General features: G+C 40.2%; 1 protein-coding gene across 1 annotated transcript in view; it reads right to left on the reverse strand.

Annotated features, from left to right (window-relative positions):
- The window catches only part of LOC105921153 (adhesion G protein-coupled receptor A3), a 277,946-nt gene extending 254,371 nt beyond the window's left edge, over positions 1-23,575 (reverse strand). Inside the window, exon 1 of the mRNA XM_036126251.1 lies at positions 22,929-23,575. Coding sequence (XP_035982144.1) covers positions 22,929-23,146 — 218 coding nt within the window. The 5' untranslated portion in view covers positions 23,147-23,575. The remainder of the gene's footprint in view (positions 1-22,928) is intronic.
- Between the last annotated feature and the right edge of the window lie 271 nt (positions 23,576-23,846).

Consider the following 23,846-nt stretch of genomic DNA (forward strand, 5'->3'; position numbering starts at 1 on the left):
CAAGAGAAGTGACGCAAGAAAGTACGGGCTTTAGCCCTAATGATTTGGTATTTGGTCACACTGTGCGGGGTCCATTAACAGTTTTGCGAGACGTGTGGAAAGATGTTGAACCACCGCAAAACCTGTTGCATTATGTTAATGGGTTTAAACAGAGACTCTTTACTGCTACACAGCTGGCAAAAGATAGGCTATCTTCTGTGCAGAAGAAGATGAAGCATTTGTACGATAAAAAAGCTGAACACCGTGTTTTTCTTGCAGGTGATCAAGTACTGGCTTTACTTCCTGTGGTAGCTTCGCCATTTCAAGCAAAGTTTTCTGGCCCACACACGGTTTTAAAACAGCTGTCTGACCAGAACTATCTCATTGCGACTCCAAAAAGGCGGAAAAAACAGCAAACAGTTCATGTGAACTTGTTAAAACCTTATCATGTTCGTGTTGACAATGTAGTGATGGATGAAATTCACCCTGTGTGCATTGGTGAAACGATGTCATCTGCTGAAGGTGAAGGGATGGTTGATGGGTTGCCTACTCCCGATTCAGCCATTCTAACTGGTCGACTGAAGAATTCTGAAGTACTGGAAAACTTGGACAGTGTGCTAAGCTATTTACCAGAACCTCAATGTTTGGAGTTGATTCAGTTGATAAACTCTCACTCTGATTTATTTGCAGATGTTCCATCCTGCACACACTTGATTGAACATGATATTGAGGTGGGTGACGCACGACCTATAAAACAACATTTTTATAGGGTTAACCCAGAAAAACGTAAACACCTGGATGCTGAGGTTGAGTATATGCTAGAAAATGGCATCGCTCAAGTATCTTGTTCAAGCTGGGCTTCGCCTTGCTTGTTAGTTCCAAAATCAGACACAACATATCGGTTTTGTTCAGATTTCAGAAAAGTCAATAGCATAACAAAACCGGATTCATACCCTCTACCTCGTATGGATGACTGCATTGACCAGATTGGGAATGCTAAATTCATTAGCAAGATAGATCTACTAAAAGGTTATTGGCAGGTTCCTTTGACTGAAAGAGCGCAGGAAATCTCTGCCTTTGTTACACCTAATGGGTTGTATTCGTATAAGGTTATGCCTTTTGGTTTGAGAAATGCGCCAGCGACTTTTCAGCGTTTGATGAATAAAATTGTTGGAGATTTGGAAGGTTGTTCTGTGTATTTGGATGACATTGTTGTCTACACTCATAGTTGGTCTTCGCACATGGAAAGACTCACAACTTTGTTTGATCGTTTGGTGGATGCACGTCTGACAGTGAATCTAGCCAAATGCGAATTTGCTCGTGTGACTGTTACTTATCTTGGTCATCAAGTTGGTCAAGGTAAAGTATGTCCAGTTAGTGCAAAGGTAGAAGCGGTTGAAAAGTATCCTCCACCGACGACTAAAAAGGAACTCATGAAATTCTTGGGGTTAGTTGGATATTATAGATCCTTCTGCAAAAACTTTTCAACTGTGGTTGCACCTTTAACGGATCTTTTGAAAAAAAATGTGAAATACGTTTGGTCCTCTGTCTGTCAACAGTCTTTTGAAGACGTGAAGAAGTTGCTATGCAATTCTCCTGTCTTGTTAGCTCCTGATATGACTAAGCCTTTTAAGATTCAGATTGATGCCAGTCATGTTGGTGCAGGTGGAGTCCTTTTGCAAGACGATGATTTTACAGTTGAAAGACCTGTAAGTTTTTTTTCTAAGAAATTTAATAGGCATCAGCTGAATTATTCAGTAATTGAAAAAGAGACACTTGCTCTTATTTGGTCTTTACAACATTTTGAGGTCTACGTAGGTTCAGGACCTTTGGTAGTTTTTACGGATCATAATCCTCTGACCTTCTTAAATTCGTTTCGCTGTCCAAACCAAAGACTTGTGAGATGGTCACTGTTTCTGCAGTCCTTCTCGTTAGATATTCGTCATATCAAGGGGAAGGATAATATTGTTGCAGATGCTTTGTCAAGAGCACAAATTTACTAACTTGTTTTTTCTTTCTTTCCTAAGAGTCACTTCAACGTACTAGTTGTTGACCTAGGAATGGGATAAGACGGGACTTAAGTTTTGTTATCTCACCTGGCTGTGTGTGTGTGTATGTGTGTGACTTTGTTTTTTCTGGGTGTTAATATACAGGTTGCCCAGGGTTCCGAGGGACCCTGTTTTGAAGGGGGGGAGTGTTACGGCCCAAGGCCTTTCCTATAAGTCCCTGGGTAGAGCTCCTAGTTGGTGCTGATTGGGAGTGGAGGCAGCTGGCCAGACTGACATCAGGCCCAGTTTAAGAATCAGCCATCTTCCTCACCTGAGGCCCCACCCAACCGCCAGACGCTCAGCTCAGCTCAGCTCAGACCAGACCAGACCGGACCAGATCAGCTCGGAGGAGTTGAGCTCATTCTTTTTTGTTTTTCTGCCATCTTTTTCTCTCTTTCCCTCTCCTATCCAACAAGTTATGATTTTGTTTGTCAAATAAATTCCCATTTTAAGTTACCCCATGCATGGCTTCCCTTTGATTTGTTGTGGTCTAAGAGCCAGATCATAACACTATTAATAACACATTTTGCTTGTTCTTTAAACACACTGTTATCCTACATCAACAGCGACACACATTTAGATAAGTAGTATGGAAAACCTACCAAAACATGAAAACTAAAACTGATTGGCTATGTCATTGTTTTTTTTTTTTTGAGACAAGCGAACAAATCCCTACATGTTAAAATAATGGTGACAGGTCCACCAGTTTTTTATAGAAAACCTTTTCTGTTGTTTTAATGGACGTGTCAGAGACAGCAATTCTAAAAAAAATGTAAACAAAAGTTAAACTCCACTGGCAAATTAGAGCTATATACATTTAACAGAATTAATATTTTGTTCTTTGGTTTGAATGAGAAAAATGTACCTATAAATAAATACTGTATAAAAGCAGAATACAATAGAACATACTAAAATAAACTGGTTTTATTAAGTACAGCGCAGATCAGACAGCATGAAGATGCTGAAGGGGGTGGAGCAGAAAAGCTGAACTGAATAAATTAATCTTATTTGTGGATTTTTGACCTTTCCACCATGCTTTCCTCACTTTTATCTCGCTAAAAACCTGTTCCAGCCTTCCTCTCAGGGTATCTCTGAAATTAGTAGCCAATTGTCAATAAATAGCACCGTTGCAAGCTCAGTGGCAACTTTTCCTGGAGGTTTCCTTTAAATAAAATCTGCAAGTTTCTCCCACATTCCCAACGTTTCCTTTGTCTTTCTTGTAGAGATAACCGCCTCCTCCATGTCACCTATTTCTTGCTAAATCTCCATGTGCTGTAGCTGTTTTGTGGCAGTGTCGGCCGTGGTGTCCACTGCTGCTGGTTTGTAAGTCGAACTTTAGCTCTGAAGTCAAACCAAAAAACAGCAAAGAAACGGCTCGTATCTTAAAAAAAACGTTAGTTAGAAATCTCATAAATGAAGGTACCACTCTATTTGGAACTCCACACTACTCCAGACATTTGAATTGAGAAAGCTTTCTGGATGGGAAGCGAAACGTCTTCAAACTTCAGAAAAAAGTCCAGTTGTTTTGTTTTTTAACTTTTTTTTTTATTGTTTTTCAGTGCAATTATAATGAATATAAGACCCATTAAATGAAGTAAGAGTTTAGAAATCATTGACCATGGTCTCAGTTTTTTCCCCTCAGAAACACCTGAAAAATGATCAGGCCTGTTGTACAATTTTGTAAACCAATGGATATAAGATCTTCCTGTGGCGCCTGCTAATACTGAGATATAAGTTGCAAACCAGGGGTCCGTTCTTCGTACGTTGCTTAAAACATCCCAGATCAAATGAGACATCCAAGATGATTTCATCCGGCTAATCATGATCCGGCTAAGTGGGTTCTTCGAACACACCTGTTGTTTATGATTAGTTTAAGAAAAAGTCGCGCTGCGCTAAAGGTCCTGTCTATTGCGCAATACGCGATTAATTACGCGAAAAACTCTGAATTTATTCTTGCACCTTCAACAACAGGTTGCTGTCATAAAAATGGACATGGCTACGACGGACTTCCCATCTCCTCCACTTATACAGCCGTGATCTAATCCTGTTTACATGAAATAAGCCTGTTAGCGAGCAGGTTTAAGGTGGCGCACATGTTGCTATGACAACAAGTGCAGGAAGTCTTTCGAAGAACCAAACGATCCAAGATCATGCCAAATCGTCAACAGTCAAATCCAGCTAACTGAGTTAGCAACGTACGAAGAACGGACCCCAGGCTGGCTACTTGTTAAATTCTGAATCCTGGGCCATATTTTTATTTTTTTCAAATCTGCTCATTTTATTTCTCAGGATGCAACTTATTGGTTTTAGTTTGGTTTCAATTTTGTCATTTATGTCAAAAAAGTTTGTGAAACTTTCTTAATACTTAGATTCAAAAGTATAACAGCAGGTTTTAGACCCAATGAAACAACAAGTCCGTCCAACTTCTCTGTAAAAAAAGAGAAAAGCAAAAATCAAATAATTAGTTGAAGTTCTGAGTCTGCACCTTGTGCACAGGTGATGCATCAAACCAGCATGAACGACATTAATGTTAGAAAGATAAAAAAAAGACACAATTTGAGTGACACAGCTCTGCACACATAGACTCAAACTGAAAGTTACCCACGCCCACAGAATCAGCGATATGCACCTAAATCAGGACACACAGCTGATAAAGGGTTGCCAAGGCTCCTGTGTGACAGACAGGAAAGCTCCAGCTCTTCCCACAGAGATCACACACACACACACGACAGCTCGGAGGTTTTATTCAGCATGTTTTACTCTCCGAAAACGAGGCAAAACAAACAGGCTTCTGAGCTGACCTCCTTTGCTCCTTCCAATTTATGGCTTTTTAAGTTACTTTGGTATTTAACCCAGTCTAGCATATAGAGCAGACACACCATTCTTCATCGCTTAATATTTTGCACATGCTAAGCTTGCATTTTGACACATTCTTGGTTATTCAAACGCAATTTATAACCTCCTCTTCAGCAGTTATGAACTCTGGGTCCCCAAATCATTATTTTTTAAAGTGAAACGTCTGTTTCTTTTAAGCGCACTACATGATTGATGACAAGACAAGATTGGGCCGCTCAACTGCAGGTCAGCAGGTCTGCACCAACTCCTGATGATATAACAATATATTTGCACTGCACAGTGGAAGAAGTCCTAATAAAACGCTTTTTAACATTGTTTAACTAACTACATCAGTCACGACCTATTACAGAGACTAGTAGCTCGGCCCTGGCCTCAATTTTCCTGAGCGCGCTAGCAAAGGGGTTCATTTTCCAGGATTTAAAAACAGCAAAGGGAAAGAAGTGATTGGATCTAAAAGTATTCCCTCCTCTGGAGCTTACATGACTCACCCATCTCAAGATTGCTTTTTACAAACAGAAAATGTTTGACTGGAAAATGCACAGCAGAAGCAAACTGGAGGACAGATGTTATGAGAATAGCACGACTCCTCGCAACATGACAGTAGATAGAACAACTTTTTTTATCGGGGGCCATTTCGGTCACGTCTGTGTGGATTAACGCCGGGCTCTCCATGTCCATGTGTGTCACAGGCAATAATGCATTTTGCACTCTGTGTTTCTAGATCTGCTGTGTGCTCACATTGTTTGTCAATGAGATAATGCACAAGAGTGTATAGAGGGGCTGTGCGTGTGCAATGAAATATTCATGGGTAAGTACTCAGGACTCTGAAGAGGGGAGAGCACAAACAGCACCTTGGCAGACAAGAAGAACCCCCCCCCCCCCCCCCCCAAGAAATAAACAGTGAGGGAGAATCACAAAGATAGAGTTAATAAACGAGGGTCAGAGAAAAGAATGCAGATCATTTTATTTATAGTGACGCAATACCTAAAATGGCCTGAGATGCAATGTACATTCATGTAAATCTAAATTTTCTTTATAAGTCAGTACCCGTTCAGACAAACTGTCCGCCTGCAATATAGCAGCTTATTATCCCAAATCCAACAGTTTAGCCATGTTTGACTTGGTTGTTTTAAATCTGTGTCCTTGTAAACCACCTTCACGCTGGTTTGAGACTGACTACATAATGTCTCAGACCGAAGAATAGTCGGAAGGTAGCAGCTGTGGCGTCTCTACATTTGGGGCCCGTGGGGCGTGGCCCCACCAGATGTCGCTGTGGAGCTCCATGTTCACAATAATCAGCGGGACAGGATCTTTATAGAGTAATATTGTAAAAAGACAGATTCCCTTACCAATTAAATTCTGCTTAGAAACATTTGCGTCTATAGCCTGCCTGAAACTGACAAACTCAGTTGGCTAAATCCAACGCGCTCACTAGACAGCTGTGGGGCACAAATACTACGGCCCCAAGCTCGGATCGTCCAATCAAAATGCTTTAATTGCACAGGGTACGTTTACATGTGCAACAATCTAGTGTTGGTTGGCCTTGCTAGCGTACTGAAGGATTGATGCAAATCTTTTCTGTTAAATACATTAATGTTATTACTGAGCCTGTATTTGTAATTTTATGTATCACATTTAGCTTATATAAAATTACATTTCTAGTGAGTTGGTTTATGCTAATTTATCTGTTTAGTGGACTTTTTTTTACTCTTTTGTTTGATTTAAAAAAAAGTATTGATAATGATACCAATAAAATACCAGATCGATAAGGAGAACGATACCAAATCCTACAAATTATAAGTAGGAGGAAGTTATTTTGACCAAATAATTTTTCTGATACTTTAGTATAATAGTTTACTAAAAGATCCTATACATGTATTTAAATTTGGCAATATATATCAAACAAGTTCCAGTCACTATCTATAGAAGTTGGCCATATACAATGGCAGATTTAAATTTTGAGTGGTTGCGGAGTAATTATTGCATTTTTAAAATAGTGCAAACACCACAGAGCAGCAAATTGTGCACATCATATATTTTTGATCTATGCCTGTGTCTTAAAAATCATTGTCTTCCACACAGATGATCTGACTGCCCCCCCCCCCCCCCTTGCTAAAAGTGGTCACAGCTGCAGCTCTACACCTACTGCCTTCTTCACTTGTGCTGATATTTCACAATATGACTGCATGACGCACATGAGTTCAGCCTTCAAAAGCGGTGGAAGCAAACTTAACACAGTTACTGACAATCCAAAGGTAAACTTATGAAGCATGATATGTAAAAAAAAAAAAAAAATTCTAAAGTTAAAAGCAGGATGATCAAATGAGATAACAACGAAGACGTGTCAAATTCCACAGTAAAGCTGGCAGTAGTACTTTTCTATTACCACAAAGGCTTACTTCAGTTGTTGCTTTGATGTGTTTTCAATAAGATCAATAGAAAAGCTAAATTATGTCTACTCTTGGTCTTGGTCATGTTTTATGTAGAATTTAAAGGACTGATTGGATAAAAAAAAAAAATGCCCGATCTGCCAATCAGTGTATGTTAGAGCAGGCAAATTCAAAACTATTTTCCTAGGACCTATTTTTTATTTAGACTATCATTCCTATTAGATGCTTGCACACACCTTCAAAGTGTGAGAGTTAAATTAAAGCCACACATGCTCTACACTCAGCAGGTAAATCATGAGAAAACACAAACAGTATGCAAATTGAGTGTGTCACCTGGGACGCAGCAGAGGCAGTGCTGTTTTTGGTGTCGTTACTGCCCGACATTCTGCAGCCAGAAAGCACAACTCTGTGTATCTTTGAGCTTGAATTTAGAAGTAAAAGCACTTCAATTCCAGAGCCTTGCACAACTATTATCGCCCTTTAAACCTTTTCACATTGTAGTTTATTGGGGTTTTATGTCACAGACGACAAAGGGGCGACAGTGGGGCAGGAGTTTGTCCTGTAACTGGCGGGTTGCTGGTTCAATCCCCTGCTCTTGGGGGCCGATTTGGTGTCGTCGGACTTGCTAAAGCCGTGTACAAGTACAAACCATTTACCATTTTACAAAGTAGTAGATATTTGAGAAAAAACAATCAAAACTAAGGTACTGTTTTTCTAAACTGTTGCAAAAAACCCAAAAGATAACTGAAAAGTGTGAAAAGCGTGTTACTGACCCATTTGACTTTCATATACCTAAATAGAGTGCAACCAATTGCTTCAGAGGTCACCTACTTAGTAAATAAAATCCACATGTGTATAATTTATTCTTTGTATAAATACAGCTTCAGAAGTTCGTTAGAGAACGTTGGTGATCAAACAAGGGAAGCAGCAGACGGATCAGGCAGAAAGCTTTGGGAAAGTTCAAAGCAGGTTTAGGTTATTAAACTATCCCAAGTACGGGATTGTTTCCAGAAAAGGTTTTCATCGACACAAACCCACACAAATACACCACTGTGCATTGATTTAAACATGCCAAACACATAGGGGCAGTGTACCGCCAAGCTAAAACCTGAGTCTGACAGTCCGAATCTTTCACAATAATGGCAACGCTTAGCAGCATTGCGCCTCTGTATTAGGGCGCTCCTTCTCCTTTGCACCTCAACAGAATGAACCAACAGTAATGTTTATAATGCTCCACTTACGCTTTTACCTTAAAGTCTCAATAACGAGGTGAAGGCTGGAAATGCTGTGTGGTTCCCGGGTGTAACGTCACTTGGGAATAAACGACGGGAGACGCCGATGAAAGCAGTGAATTTGTCCATTTTAACATTGTTTAGGCACATGTCGTAAACAGTAAATCACAACAGCAACGTCAAAATAACACCTCTCTGGTAGCATTCAGTTTTCCTCCACTGCATGGCCAAGTCTATGGTCACATGTGAGGTCAGAGCCGCATTATTTGTCGCAGACTGTATTGCACCGGACCCTGTAACTCCGTTCTACCATGTACAGTACACACGCAGACTCAAAAACTGAGGTTTCAGAAATCTCTACTTTGGCCGTAGGTTTCTGAAATAATCGTTTTTAGTGATGTAAAACTGAGTTTTGGTGTGGATAAAAGTCCAAGGCGCAAAGAAAATTTATTTATTTATTTTTCTCTAGATATCCGGCTACGTGTGAACTAGGCCTCAATCTACCATCCAGCAAATCTGACAGAATAGCATGCATTATTCAGAGAAGCATCCTTCAAGTAACTCTGGAGGAGAAACAGAAACTCACAGCTCTGTACAGAGAATCTGTTCACAAAACAACTATTAAGTGTGCACTGCACAAATCTGACCTTTGTGGCAAAGAAAGAAGAAATAAGAAAGCTATTAGAAGTCATGGCGGGTACGTTGCAAACATACTGCAGAAACAGGTGTGGGACAAAAATTTTACTTTTTGGCCAACATGCAAAATAATGTTCCTTTTGTTAGGGTTGGGGTTAGGGTTGTGTAATTAATCACATTCATTATTCTATTTAAATTTTGATTTCAAATTAATACAAAAAGAGTGTAGCCATCAATAAACATTTATTTATATTATTTTGCTAGATGCCGCTTTACAAGTATGCTACTGTTTTTTTTCTCCCATCCGATGCATGCTTCCACCCCTGAAGAGGGTTGAACCCGCGTCTTTAAGAGAGCAGAAAAAGGGAGACCATGATCAGCACCCTATGGTGAAAGCAGCAACGCAAAAGGAATTGGTGCAACCTCCTAAAATTTTTCATGAACTGATTTATGAGCAATTAATACAGAAAGTGACTGGAATATAATGACTAGAATTTGGCCAAATGTAAACACATGTATTAGATCTTTCAGTATCTTAGTATACAAAAATATGCGCAAATTTGTTTGCTGAAATGAATGTGGCCCTTTTTATTACTAGGTACAGCATTCCTCATTTCATCTATTATTTATATTTTTTTTATTTGTGAGATTGTGTCTTGATATTCCAAATAACGTTTGATTTGTAATATTAATTGTGATAATATCCAAATATAATTTTGTAATGTAGGTATTCTTTATATTACTATATATTATTTATCTGTAATTTAGTTGCAACTAGTTACAGTTAGAAATTTTAAATCCATTGGTTTATTCTTAATTTTTAACATAATATCTTACATTTGAATTAGTGCTGTCAAACGATTAAAAAATTTAATCGTGATTAATCCCATAATTGTAAAAGATAACTCGAGATGAATCACAAATTAATCGCATGTTTTATCTTTTTATTTCTGAAAAGGTAAAAGCCTCTTTGGGCATTTTAATATGCAATTTTGCAATAAATGATACTGGTAAAAAACATGCTTGTACAAAAAATATTTTTATTTTTCATTTTCAAGCACTTTTCAGAATTGGAATGAAATCATCCTGGTGCAATAAAATGTTAAACTCTGGCCAATAACGGCTAAATCGCTAATGATAACGCCCTGATGTTTACACAATGTGTAAACAAATGTGTAAATAAATAAATATTTCAGGCCGAAATATTTTTTTCACCTCTTAAACAAAAGATAGACATGGTATTAAGCATTCACATTTAAAGTAATACTAATTTTACATTTTAATAAAATCACATGCTTTATTCATTTTTTCCCTTTCTCTCATCTAATTCTGAGCTTTCACACCAACAACAATTTCTTCATATATTTTTGCATGCTGTTTATATCCACGTTCATACACAGTTTTTTTAAAAGTCTGAAAAAGGGTTTAAAATTTCCAGGTCATTCCAGAGTCTTACACTTTGTTTGCAATGGGGGCAGGAGCTAAATACCTTTTAAAGAGAACTGTTTTAGCACAGCTTCATGTGCTCAAGCTTTACCTCCAGGGTACTTTGTTTGGCAATGTGATTCAGCCTTAGTTTGTCAAATACAGAGACAACTAATTAATAAGCATTAAAGTATGGTTTATGGGTTGGGATTCTGCAATGTTATGAGGGTCTAAAAACTCAAGTTCAGAACCAATCTCTGCTCAAAATAGTGATCTGCACCGCGTAATCTACTTTCAGCAGTTATCACCGGTTATTGCAACTTTAAACTGCAGAAAATACGTGCAGAGTTGCTCTCTCTGCCTTTACTACCGTCAACTTCTATGTCAGGATGCGCTCGATTGTGTAAATGAGGTGGAGGGATATTTCAGCTGGTTATACTCACTGTGTCTGTAGTGTGGCAGCGCCACCCTATTTTAGAGCCCAAATAAGCGAGTAAAAAAAAAAAAACAAATATTAAAGCGATTAACGCGCATCAAAAAAAATGTAACCAGCCCTAACATCACCCTAAACACACCATCACCACTGTGAAGCATGATGGTAGTGGATTCATGGGATGCGTTTGTATAGCAGGAAATGGGAATTTTCATAGAGTTGATTGGATGATTTATGAGAACTGTTTTTTGGTGAAAACAGAAAAAAATTGTCTCTATTTTTTGTCTACACCACAATGGTGTATGTTTTCTCTGAAACTAGCTTGGGTTAAAATCAAGTTCCAGAGCGTAACGTTTTAAAAAAAAGAAACCCCACTCTCCGTTGTTGTGTCCACAGGAAAAACAGTTTTCCTGTTTGTGGAAGCCCTGGCACATCAGTAGCAGTGCCTTTTTAAGCAGGAAGCATGTACGTTTTTGACTTTCACACAACATACTGCCTACTAGTGGCATGACAGGGAAATCACACGGTTTCTACTCTGTTAGACACATGGTTCGCAATTGCTAGCAGAAACGGAAAATCACGTTTTCAGTGGATCAGTGTCGGGGGAACAGGGTCTAAATATTGCCAATTGGCAGACTACAAAACACACGTGACGGGTGAAGGTCCGACCCTAAACAGACAACATCCCTAAACACACAGAGCTACAATAGTATGGTTTAGATCAAAACACAGTCATTCATTTCACAATGACTCAGTTAAAGTCCAGACCTATATCCAATTGAGAATCTGCAGCAAGCGTTGACATTCAATCTTCACAGGGCACTCAACATCCAGTCCGATTGAACTTAAACAATTGTGCAAAAAAATTTAAAAAGGGTCTGAAGGTGTGCAAAGCTCAGGTCATACTCCAAAAGACTTGTAGTTGTATTTGCAGCTAAAGGTTGTTCACAAAATATCAACTCGTGGAGGCTCACTCAAACTGCGAGCGATGCTTTTGAGATTTTTGTTGTAAAAATATTCAACACCGTAAATAATTTTCCTTCCACTTCACAAGTATGTATGCACTTTGTGTTGGACTATAGCATAAAATCCCCTAAAGTACATTGCAGTTTGTGTCTGTAATGCGACAACAGACAAGCAGATAAGAGATAAAGTTCAAGGCTCAACGGGTATAAATAGGTTTGTAAGGTGCAACATTTTAACTCTCAGCTAAAAAGTGACACTTTAAACACGTCGTTTACTTCTCCAATGTTCTTTCTGCCACATCTGTCACACACTATGCTCTGGATTTTGTTTTGCTTCCCCCGAAATACCCAGCTGCATCTCCCACCTTCGGTCTATCCCTTTGTCTCTTCAGCTACCCGTCCCTCCGCATCTTTTGATAAGTGACGTGACTGTTAGCGCCCGACCCTGGATGGGTGTCAGCTGCAATCTGTGCCGCTGCTCTGCAGAGAAACGCTGCTGCTCAAAACTGCAGAAACAATTACAAACGATAGGTCCCAAGGTCGGCAGAGCTGTCAGGCAGAACTCCTTAACTTCCACTCCCCACCTTCCCCACAGCACGGCTGATAAGGAAAACACAGGCACAGGTGCTAATCGAGGGCACTATGCGGCGGAGAGAGTTACTGACTCACTCCTGCATACAGCTCATTTCCATCTCTATTATTCATGCTACCGCTCCTTGATTTGTTCATTGAATTGTTTCTCTTTGGCACTTGCAAGGGTGTTCCAATGCTGCAAGGGGCCTGTTCCTCATAAACATTTTATAGATGCTGTAATAAAAAAAAAGCCAAGCAACATGCCCAATCTGTGCCTATAACAAGAGATGCCTTTTGGAACTTGGTGAGAGCATTCAAAAGTGACACATCTGTGCTTAAACTGTCACTCAGGAAACGGTGGGACTAGTTGCTCACAGGGGGTGAGAAAAAGAGCACACGGGGAGCAAATGAGAGCGTTCGACCCGTCTGCAGGGAGAGAGTGGCATGTACATGCTTCCCTTGATATATCTGTTTATTTACACATCACATGCAAACAAAGGAGCGAGCAGGGAGGGCAACTCAGCCTGACAAAAGGTCACATTTCCTAATGCAGGAAAACTGCTTCCTGCCCCAGGAGAACGTAGCTGAAGGATTTAGTTCACCAAGGCATGGGGCAAAGTGACCTTCAGACCTCCACAGATCTCCAGTGGTCTGATCACAGCACACTGCACACACATCAACACAAACACATGCAACCATAACTCTCTCAAGAGGAGTCAAAACATGGCATGCATTTACAATGCCGGTGTAGGTACCAGATCGACTCGGGTGGTCAGATTGACTCGGGGCCCTGCGCCTTCTGATGACGTCACTATACATGATTGGTTTAACGTTTGCACAATTGAGCAAAACATTGTAATTGGTCTGGGCAACTTACTAAAGTAATTATAGCGGGGTGTGGGTTTTATTCGAGAGCGGGATTGCGGTTTGTAAACGGACAATTTTACAAAGAAATTCTCCATGGTCCCTGCGCCTCCCGATGACGTCACCTTATGGCAACGCCACTCAAAGAAACCACATTGAGCCCGCGGTCTGCATTTGTAACGAATCAATTTTATTTAGTTAATTTAGCGGTTTCTTTTTTTTAAAAAAGCTTCAGGCTTAAAGATGAACCTAGAAAATGTGAAATCTTAGCAATTCAAAATAATCAATCCACTTTAATTGATAAAAATGAGGAAAAATCTTTAGGTATAATGATTAGCAAGGACCACACTGGAAATTATAGAACAAATATTCAAGCCATTTTACAAAAAAACCAACAAATATTTGACAGTTGGCTCAATTTTTGGAAGAATATTGTTAACAAAAACGGAATAGTAATATCAGTAAAAAAAGGAGGAATAATTGATTTTAAAGTGATGAATGCCGTGATTAAATTGAAATGGCTGCAGACTTTTATTAAAAATAAAAAGCGTTTATGGTTTATTTTCCCTTCACAACTTTCAAAAAAAAATTGGAGGAAGGAAATTTCGCTTAAGATGTAACTTTGATCCGGCAAAATTAACGATTAAATTGTCAGACTACCACAGAAGTATTCCAAATATGATGTTAAAAGTTTTCATGCCTCGATTAAGTTACTGGAAAATAACCGTAAATTAACAAAATAAAATTGATTTGTAACAAATGGAGACCGCGGGCATCATGTAGTGTGTTTGAGATGGATTTGCCATATAATGACGTCATCGGGAAGCGCCCGAGCCGATCTGACCACCCGAGTCGATCTGGTACCTACACCGGTCAGTTTACATCCACTCATCAATGACATGAAAGTCAAATTAACTTTACAGGCCATTAATGACACATTTGGACTTTTCTGTTTTGAGGTGGACCACTAACAGAACATAGATAAGGTAAACTGATAACTTTTGGCTTCCAATCAGAAATGGAAGAGTTATTTTAAAACGGTTGATCTCCTATTCTGGGGCAAACTACATAGATATTCAATTGTTGGATAGACATGGTACATCACGGCAGGTCATTTAGATTGAGAGCGACGCTAGCTGTGTGTAGCTCTGAAACGTCTTCATGCGTGTTACGTGCGTCACGCAACAGCAGCATTGCGCTGTGCTAAGCCAAACGTAGCACTCAACCCACCTCTGTGCAGAGGCAGGTGCAGATCAGCGAAGCTTGCTTTGGGTTTGGTCAAAGCTGAAATTTATTGAACTTTGATAGTGGTGGACTCATGCAGCCAATAGAGACAGGCTGTCTAACAAACGTCTCCAGGCTGAGTAGAAAACAGAAGTTCGGTGTGAAAACAGAGCTCCCTCACAAGCTCGAGGCTGGTCTTTGGCGTTTCATCATAGTTTTCGGTCCCTTGTTTATTCTCTTTCTCCCTGTCTTACAATCGTAAGGCTTGTTCTTTCATTAGTTTCAGAAAAAAGTACAGCTTTGCACATAAGTAGTTACTGCACCCTCTTTGAAGACAAATTCTTTCATTTCTTCATCTATGAAGCTGCCCAACGCGGAAAGCAGTAATAGCATTCTTCAGAGAATTGCACTGACTTGCTCAGAGTCACAGGAAGGTTTATGATGTTGACTGATTGCTGTCTAAAGGTAAATTTGTCAAACTACATACAGTTGAAACCAGAAGTTTACATACACTATAAGAAAAGACACAAGGTTTTTTTCTCACTGTTAGACATGAATCTGAATGAACCTTTCCTGTCTTATGTCCGTTAGGGATAACCAAAATTATTTCTAATTTCTAAATGTTAGAATAATGAGAGCGAGCATTATTTTTGTACATTGTTGTATTACTTTCTTGAAGGTCAGAAGTTTACATACATTTTTTGTTAATATTTGATGCTTTTCCATTTAAACTGTATAACCTGGGTCAAAAGTTTTGGATATCCTTCCACGAGCTTCTCATAAAAGTTGGCTGGAACTTCGGCCCATTCCTCGTGACAGAACTGGTAACTGAGCCAACATTGTAGGCCGCCTTGCATGCGTACACCCTGTCAGCTCTAACCATACATTTTCAACAGGATTGTTCTAAGTTCCAAGGCACACTACTCCAGACATTTTGAGTTGAGAAAGCTTCCTGGATCGAAAGCGAAACGTCTTAAGCTTCAAAATAGAAGTCCAGTTGTTATATTTTTTTTATCTTTTTTGGATTGATCATGACCTGGATCACTGAGACTCTTCACCAACATATGAGCCAAGATAAAGCCTTATAAACCCAAGAATACTGCACCAACTAGAAAGCATGATGGTGGTAGCATGATGCCAAGTCTATTTTGTTGCTAGCAGTTATAATGATAATGGTGAATGATTACCTCCAAATTATTTAACTTCAACACAAATGAACAGCTTAAAATGTGGACCCAATTGGGTGTTCTAAGTGAGACAATGATCCCCAACCCACACCTAAACTGGAATGGATAAAGCGGGCTGACATTGAGGTTCTGGAATGGCCCCAACTTCAACCATATTGAAAGTTCACAGTTAAAAGCCTGGTCTATGGCTGAACAAATTTTCATTAACTCAATTGATTCTGCAGAAACCAAGAAAAATTGCGGTCAAATATCTTACTGCAATTATATCAAATGCTTGTTGGCGGCTCCAGAAGTGGATGGTGTCTCTGCAGCTTCAAGGCACATTTAACCAAATACTATAGGTGGTACATGAACTCCATCCATCCATCTATCAATCGTCTTCCACTTATCCGGGGTCGGGTCGCAGGGGTAGCAGCTTCAGTAGGGAGGCCCAGACGTCCCTCTCCCCAGCCACTTGGGTCAGCTCCTCCGAGGGAATCCCAAGGCGTTCCCAGGCCAGCCGGGAGACATAGTCCCTCCAGCGTGTCCTGGGTCTTCCTCTGGGCCTCCTCCCGGTGGGACGTGCCCGGAACACCTCACCAGGGAGGCGTCCAGGAGGCATCCTGACCAGATGCCCGAGCCACCTCAACTGGCTCCTCTCGACATGGAGGAGCAGCGGCTCTACTCTGAGTCCTCCCCAGATGACTGAGCTCCTCACCCTATTTCTAAGGGAGAGCCCAGAAACACTCATTTCAGCCGCTTGTATCCGGGATCTCGTTCTTTCGGTCATGACCCAAAGTTCGTGATCATAGATGAGGGTAGGAATGTAGATCGACCGGTAAATCGAGAGCTTTGCCTTTTGACTCAGCTCTCTCTTCACCACAACAGATCAGTACAGCGCCCGCTTCACAGCAGACGCTGCACCAATCCGCCTGTCGATCTCTCGCTCCATCTTCCCCTCATTCGGGAACAAGACCCCAAGATACTTGAACTCTTCCCCTAGGGGCAGCACATCCTCCCCAACCCGGAGGAGGCACTCTACCCTTTTCCGGTTCAAGACCATGGTCTCGGATTTGGAGGCACCAATCCTCATCCTGGCCGCTTCGCACTCGGCTGCGAACCGCTCCAGTGAGAGCTGTAGATCACGCCCTGATGATGCCAATAGGACCACGTCATCCGCGAATAGCAGAGACGCAATCCTAAGGCCACCAATACGGATCCCCTCAACACCTTAGCTGCGCCTAGAAATTTTGTCCATAAAAGTTATTAACAGAATCAGTAACAAAGGGCAACCTTGGCGGAGTCCAACTCTCACTGGAAACGAGTCCAACTTACTGCCGGCAATGCGGACCAGACTCTGACACCGGTCGTACAGAGACCTGACAGCCCTTATTATACGCACTGTACAGGATATATCAGAGCAGGTATGTGTAACATTTACCCAGTTTGGATTTAGAACACACATAATGAATCCAAAAAACACTTAAGCTCTCTAGGATCAATCTGCCACGGAAAAAAAGGCTTACAATTACTACTACTACTACTACTCAACCTGATTATGGGTGTATGTAAATTTCTGATCAGCACTCCTGACTTAAGTACTAAGAAAAAATGCTGTATATTTGTTTCATTTATTCATAAAGTCCCCTATTCCCCAACGTCAGGCAACAAAGCATTTCTATTTTGACAAATGTTGAAAAATAAAACAAAGCCATTAACAATTCCTTGTATTAAGGAAAGCAACCACCACTCTAAATAAAGTGCCTTTTATTAAACAGCCCTGCTCTAGGTTCAGCATGAGCGGCCATTGGCTCTGACTCGTCAAGGGCCTTTACATTTACAATTTGCTTTCCCCCCCACCAAAGCCAGGCATCAAGTTTCCAATAATAAAGCAGTCTATTAATTTCACAGCATTTCAGAGCACCTGCAAAGAGATAGAGCGTTGATGTGCAGAGAAGAGTTATCAACCCTTTCAGCGTTTGAAGTGCTGTTTGATCTGCAAAAAAAGAGACAGGAATAAATGCTAAAGGAGGTTTCTCTGTGTTCCTGTGGAAGTGTCTGATTCGTGTTTGAATAACTTTGAATACAATGCAAATAATACATCGCAGGGGGAACAGCAAGCAATTTATGTAGACGGGCGAAGTTTAACAAAACAAGACAGGTGAGACTCGAAAGCAGCACTAGAAATGAGATCTGGGGAAATGAAGAGTCCAAGTTCTCAAGCGGGAATAAGAACATTTAAGAAGCATTTTACAATAGCAGAATACATTATGTTTCCATTTTAATAACTAGACCCAGGGTCACATGTAATCAAACATGTTGCTATATCAAATAAAGGCTAGAATTCAGTAACGGCAGCATAACTGCATGTCTGTGAGTTGTTCTTCTTCCCATATTTTATAAACCCTTATTCTGTTAACACAATGACTGGGTACAGTGTGCATCTAAGAACTGAGGACAGCAAGTTAGAGATGCACCAAAAAAAAAGTTGTCTGTGGACCAGTCAACTGCAGCATTTCAGCTTAACCAGCCCAGTCCAGTGACCCGTCTGTCAGTGAACAAATCATACCCCCAAAAGCGGTTCTTGATAACCACTACACTCCTCAGTGGGAAATTGTTAATAAAGAACTTCACAGTTAGCTAAACACCAGCCCAGATTTACACAACAGCTTCCTGTTTTCTGCAAAACACTGAACATACGTATCTACTTTACACACAAGAAACTATGGCCAAAACTTATATCACGATATATTTCTTAATTTATGTCGATACAACATAATTATATCCATATAACCAAAATAAAAGCCTCAGAAAGACTGCAAAGAACACCCACAACAGATGCCTTTACAAGCTTATGACAATTATTTTGTCATGTTTATACAACTCCTCCAATACAGCCTTTTAGAAATATTTGCTTTAAAAAAATAAAACACATAAGATTACATAATACCCAGAATGTCAGCCATGGACAAATGCTGTAATCACAGACTGTAATGTATATTGAAATATTGGAAATGTCATATCGCCTTTATTGAATAAAGTTATATCGCCATATACACTGCTATTGAATTATTGGTCACCCCTACAAGAAGCATTATAGTGATTCCATTTTTGCTTTTCTAAGCACTGACTTTTCATGTGACCACAAGAATGAACTGGTTTAACACGTGCATCAGCCACCCAACTGTGCCAGCTGAATTAAAACACCATTATTTTCTTTAAATACTCTTCACAAATGTTGATGCAACAAACTATTTTTTCTAACTTGAGTGATGCCTGATTTTATATGGCCTTAATAAATACTTTCTGCACTTTAGATCATTGGTGTAGTACATAATGACTTTATGTTCATTCTTCCGTTTTACACGTCACACACAGCAATCATGCAGAAAGCTGAATTGGCCAAAGCCTCGAAGGATTTGTACATCAATGTTTACAACCTTGCCTGCAAGCTGAACTCTCGTGTTTTTGTGTGTTCACAAATACAAAAGCATCCATCTCCCACCTCAACCGTTCAAGAAGCGACCGAGCATGAGTCGTCCAATCACTTTGCGGTATTATGGTTTAAGGCGCGACACACAGCTGTGACGAAAGCAAGTGCTGCGGAGCCCACAGCCGGACCAAAATAAACATGGCAGCGCCGGAGATACTATCACATCTTTTTTTGTCAGAATCCACAATTTCATCTTTGAAAGAAGAACAGCAAAAAAAAAAGTGCTTAGTGCATTCTTGGATTGCAAAGATGTGTGTGCCTTTTTACCTACCGGCTTTGGCAGAAACGCCTGCTGCTTATGACATTTTCATTTGATTGGCTGAAACCAAACTGGTAGACGGGCACTAGGTGTTGAATGCCCCTCCTTTCCCCGATTGGATTCGATGTGAGCAGCCCCTGCTTGTTAATGTGTAGAACAAAACCGAGAGTGCTACACATAATCATTCTGGCTTGTCAGGTTACAAGGTTAAGGCTGTAAAGTAAAACTTTATGAATGTGTGTTTGAAAAGGGATTTATTTTGCAGATCTGGGATGCTTCACCAATTAGGTTTTCCAAGAAATAATAAAAAACGCAATTGTAGTATATTTCACAGATGTGAAAGATTCTGAGGTTTCCTATTGAGTTTAGGGAAAAGATGGGGACTTGAGTTTCAGACTGAAACTCAAGTCTCACTCTCTAAAGCCTTGAAGCTTGACTTTGACTTGTGGTGTCAGACTCAAGTCTTATACACAACCCACATACAAGGAAGCCAATATGTAAGCTACAGACTTGAGCTCTGAAATGTAACTGTTATATACACTGTTATAGAAAGACTAAATGGAATTCATAGGGAAAAAAAAACAAACTGCAAAATGTGTAAAAAACTATTCAAAGCTGTATTCTCTGGAGATACTTGTCTGCTGTTTATTATCTGTCTGTGATGGAACATCTTAAAACGTTGGCAACTTTTATATACAAAAAACATGATTTATTTAATTCAGATAATTTACTGATTACTTACTAATTGATCTATCAATGTTGCTGATTATGTTTTTTTTAAATAACTTAATCGGTCTTGAATGAATCTGCTATAGGAATCAAATTGCACCTCCATTCAGGCCACAAATAGAAAACATGCATTGGTGTTTTACAAAAAAAAAAAAAAGGTTACAGAAACCTAACCTGGACATCCAGATTGATAATGTGTAGCACTCAGCGTTCTGCACGTTATCAATCCGGGTCTCCTCCCATCGATTCCTTTCAGGGAAAGAAGGGACATTCGGGCGAACTTTTCGAGCTGATTGGGCGAAGGGACACCTAGTGCCCGCCTACCAAAGGTTGGTTTTAGCCAATCACAGTATCAAATTAAAACATAAGCAGCAGGCATCATGAGAAACCACAAGTTATGCTGGTCAAGGCACTTCCAGCTGCTTTTCTTCCAAAGAAGTGACAAAACAGTTGTGATAGCAGCAGCTATGCGTGCATCCTCCTTACACCACCATGTTTATTTTGGTTCAGCTGTGGGCTGGGCAGCTCTTGCTTTCGCCACAGCTGGTATTTCCACAATACTGCAACGTAATTGGCACGACACGTTTTTGGTTCAGGTCCAAACAACTGAGATGGGAGCAGGACAAGATGGATTCTCGTGTGTTTGTGAACGCACAAATACTTTGAGGATTCAGCTCGCAGGCAAGGTTAACAGAAACCTCTTTGTAATAAAGACGTCAAATGAACCATATCTGATATGACTATAATGTGATAGTTTTTAGTTAAAAGATATAATACCGCAAAATTCTATAATCAAGAGATAAAACTATTTTGATTTTTCTTTAGTATTTTTTTAACCTCTTGGCCACAATATTTGCCTTGTAATGGTAAAGTTGTAGGTTCAATTTCCCCACCACACGTCGGTGTCTCACTTGGGTAAGGCATTAAAGCAGATACTGTATTTCCAGGTGATATTGTTTCGCTCATAACAGCAGTAAAGGTTTCTGCACTGACAGATTTCAGATGGTTTCTTGTGTTCGTTGCTGTCTTGCATGTGTGGATAACTTGAGCTGTTGCTGACATTTGGTGTGAATTTTATCTCAAACGGCGATTAGAAGTATTCAAACTAAGTAAAACATTCACTTTATGTCAATATTGTAACACACATAACTCACTGTGATGTCTGAGTCCATCCTTTATTTTATTTTACTTGTTAGCTACAGTGTCCCTAAACCATTCTTGTTACATTGTAGAGGCTGGATTTTACTGTAATCTTCCAACAAAAAAAAAACAGTTTTCACTTCTTTTGCTCCCTTATTCTTAGGTGTTCTTTCTCTTTAGGCTGACATTTCTTTATAATCTGTTTTATAGTTAGCCATCAGTTTTATGTTTATCAGTTTAAAAAACATTTTTAAAATCCAAAACAGACATTTTCTCGGGAACTATTGTTAAATAAGCTGTTTAGTGTGTGCCATATTCGTCTTAAACGAATTTGTCTTGTCTGGTGTTGAATCTGTTAAAACCCCAGGAATCAATTTATACGAACTGCAGTCACCTTCATTTAAAGATCTCGTAAAGTGGGTCAATATCTACTTTAGTATAAAATAGTTGCATCTCTTCTTGCCATTAACCTTTTTTTATGTTGTCTTGCAGATTTCTGCAGAATAAAACTCATACAGGTGTAGTGCCTTGCAAAAGCATTCATTCTAATGAAGTTTTTTCCAGATGTGGTTGCTGTTCCTCCACAATAATAAAAATATATTTTTATTAAGTTTTATGTGGAAGGCTATTGAAAAATATGGTCTGAAAATGGCACATGGTTTCAGGTGTTTGAAAAATAAAAGTGTACTTTTGTATCCTACCATCTATACTCAGATACCTTTTAAAAAAAACTTGCCGCAAAAGTGGTTTTCAGAAGTCATCCAATTAACAGAGTCCACCATTGTGTAATTTAAATCTGGCTGTTTTGTGAGGCTTTAGAAGTTTGTTAATGAACCTTAGTGAAATAACGGCGTCACCACAGTAAACACCCTCATCTTCTCCTGGCAATATGCTGAGGGGACGCTTCTCTTTAGAAAGAAAAGGCTGGTCAGAGTTTATGGGAAGGATGGAAGCTCTGGCTCTGGGTTTAATTTCCCTCTTCAGCAGAGGAATTAGCCATTATTTGCAGCCCTGATGCGTCCAGGACTGCAAATAATGGTTTATCTTAAGGATGTTGAAATGTTCCAGTCAGATCATCTCCATCCAATCTCTCAGAGCTTCAAAAAGTAGGCCTATATAGCGGAATAGGCAATAATTTCAGCTTTAATGATATTGAAAATCTAGTAGAGACACTTTCAGAAGGTGTAAAAGCATCAACTGTGGGGACAGAGATTAAATTGCCACATTGTTCAGGTGTTTTTTATATATATATATATATATATATATATATATATATATATATATATATATATATATATATATATATATATAAATCGTTGAAAACCACAACTCGTTTTGCCACCCTTCCTTAGCTGCACCACTTTGTGTTATTCTATCATCTGCAGTTCCAATAAAGTGTGTGACTGTGACATAAAAAATAAAAATAAAAAAAAACTTCAAAAGTTCGTGACTTTTCTGAACGGGTCTGAGTTGGCTCAGCTGTCTGGGACATTAACTCGTGGTGGCTCCTACTCACAGTGAAACGGTTCTGTTTGGCAGGGCGCTTGGCGGCAGCGTGTCCATCAAGTCCACATCCTCACACAGCACTTTGACTCGGACGCGGTGCCGGCTCGGCTCCTTGTACCTCTCAGTCGAGCAGTGACAGCTGTCAATGATCAGGTCCGGACAGTTTCTGCTGCTCTGGCCCGTCCGCCACAACAGGGCTGTTAGGCAGAGGAAACTCAGCGCGGCCATCGTCACTTAACGCTGCTGTTGAACTTCTTCACTTCAAGTTATGTCATCCCAGCCTCGGTGACCAGTCGGGACCATCTCACATGGCCTTCAGTAGAAGCGGAGTAGTGCCGAAACGAAGCGTCCCACCGCGTCGGTCACCTGCCGAGTCACAATAAATCCTCTGCTGAGCTCCTGCCTGCAAAACCAGAAATAAAATCCCACCGCTGGATGATTCCCATGCTCGTAGAGCAACTCCAAAATGCCTTTGCTGTTTTGGCACGCGTAAAGAAAACTTCCAGTGACGCACCACCTGAAGTTGCGATAAACTTGTTTGCTGCGCGTCCTTCAGCCCAATCCAGAGTGAGGATGAATTGGCCAATCAAAATCCCTCCCCGTGGCCAGCGCCAAGCCGCTTTTGCGCCCCTAAGCTCGACGCGCAGCGTTCCCAGCCCGCGCCGTCGGCTGCAGTCTGTGCGCCCCTCGGACTTGTTGCGCATGTGGCGGCCAGAGGGTCCCTCCCCCGCCGTCTCCGTACAGTCTCCGGACAGGCTCCACTTTTAATGACGTGTGAAATCAGAACATTGTTCAAACTGTCGCTTTCTCTACGTTGATACATTCTCTGGCCACCTCACTGCCCCAAACCCACTGTTCTTTTATACACAGGTGCATTTTGAGAACTTAAAATGACGTAGGGAAATCCCAGCCAGCAAAGTGAAACTTG

Source organism: Fundulus heteroclitus, chromosome 22 (assembly GCF_011125445.2).
Source record: "Fundulus heteroclitus isolate FHET01 chromosome 22, MU-UCD_Fhet_4.1, whole genome shotgun sequence".
Taxonomy (NCBI): domain Eukaryota; kingdom Metazoa; phylum Chordata; class Actinopteri; order Cyprinodontiformes; family Fundulidae; genus Fundulus; species Fundulus heteroclitus.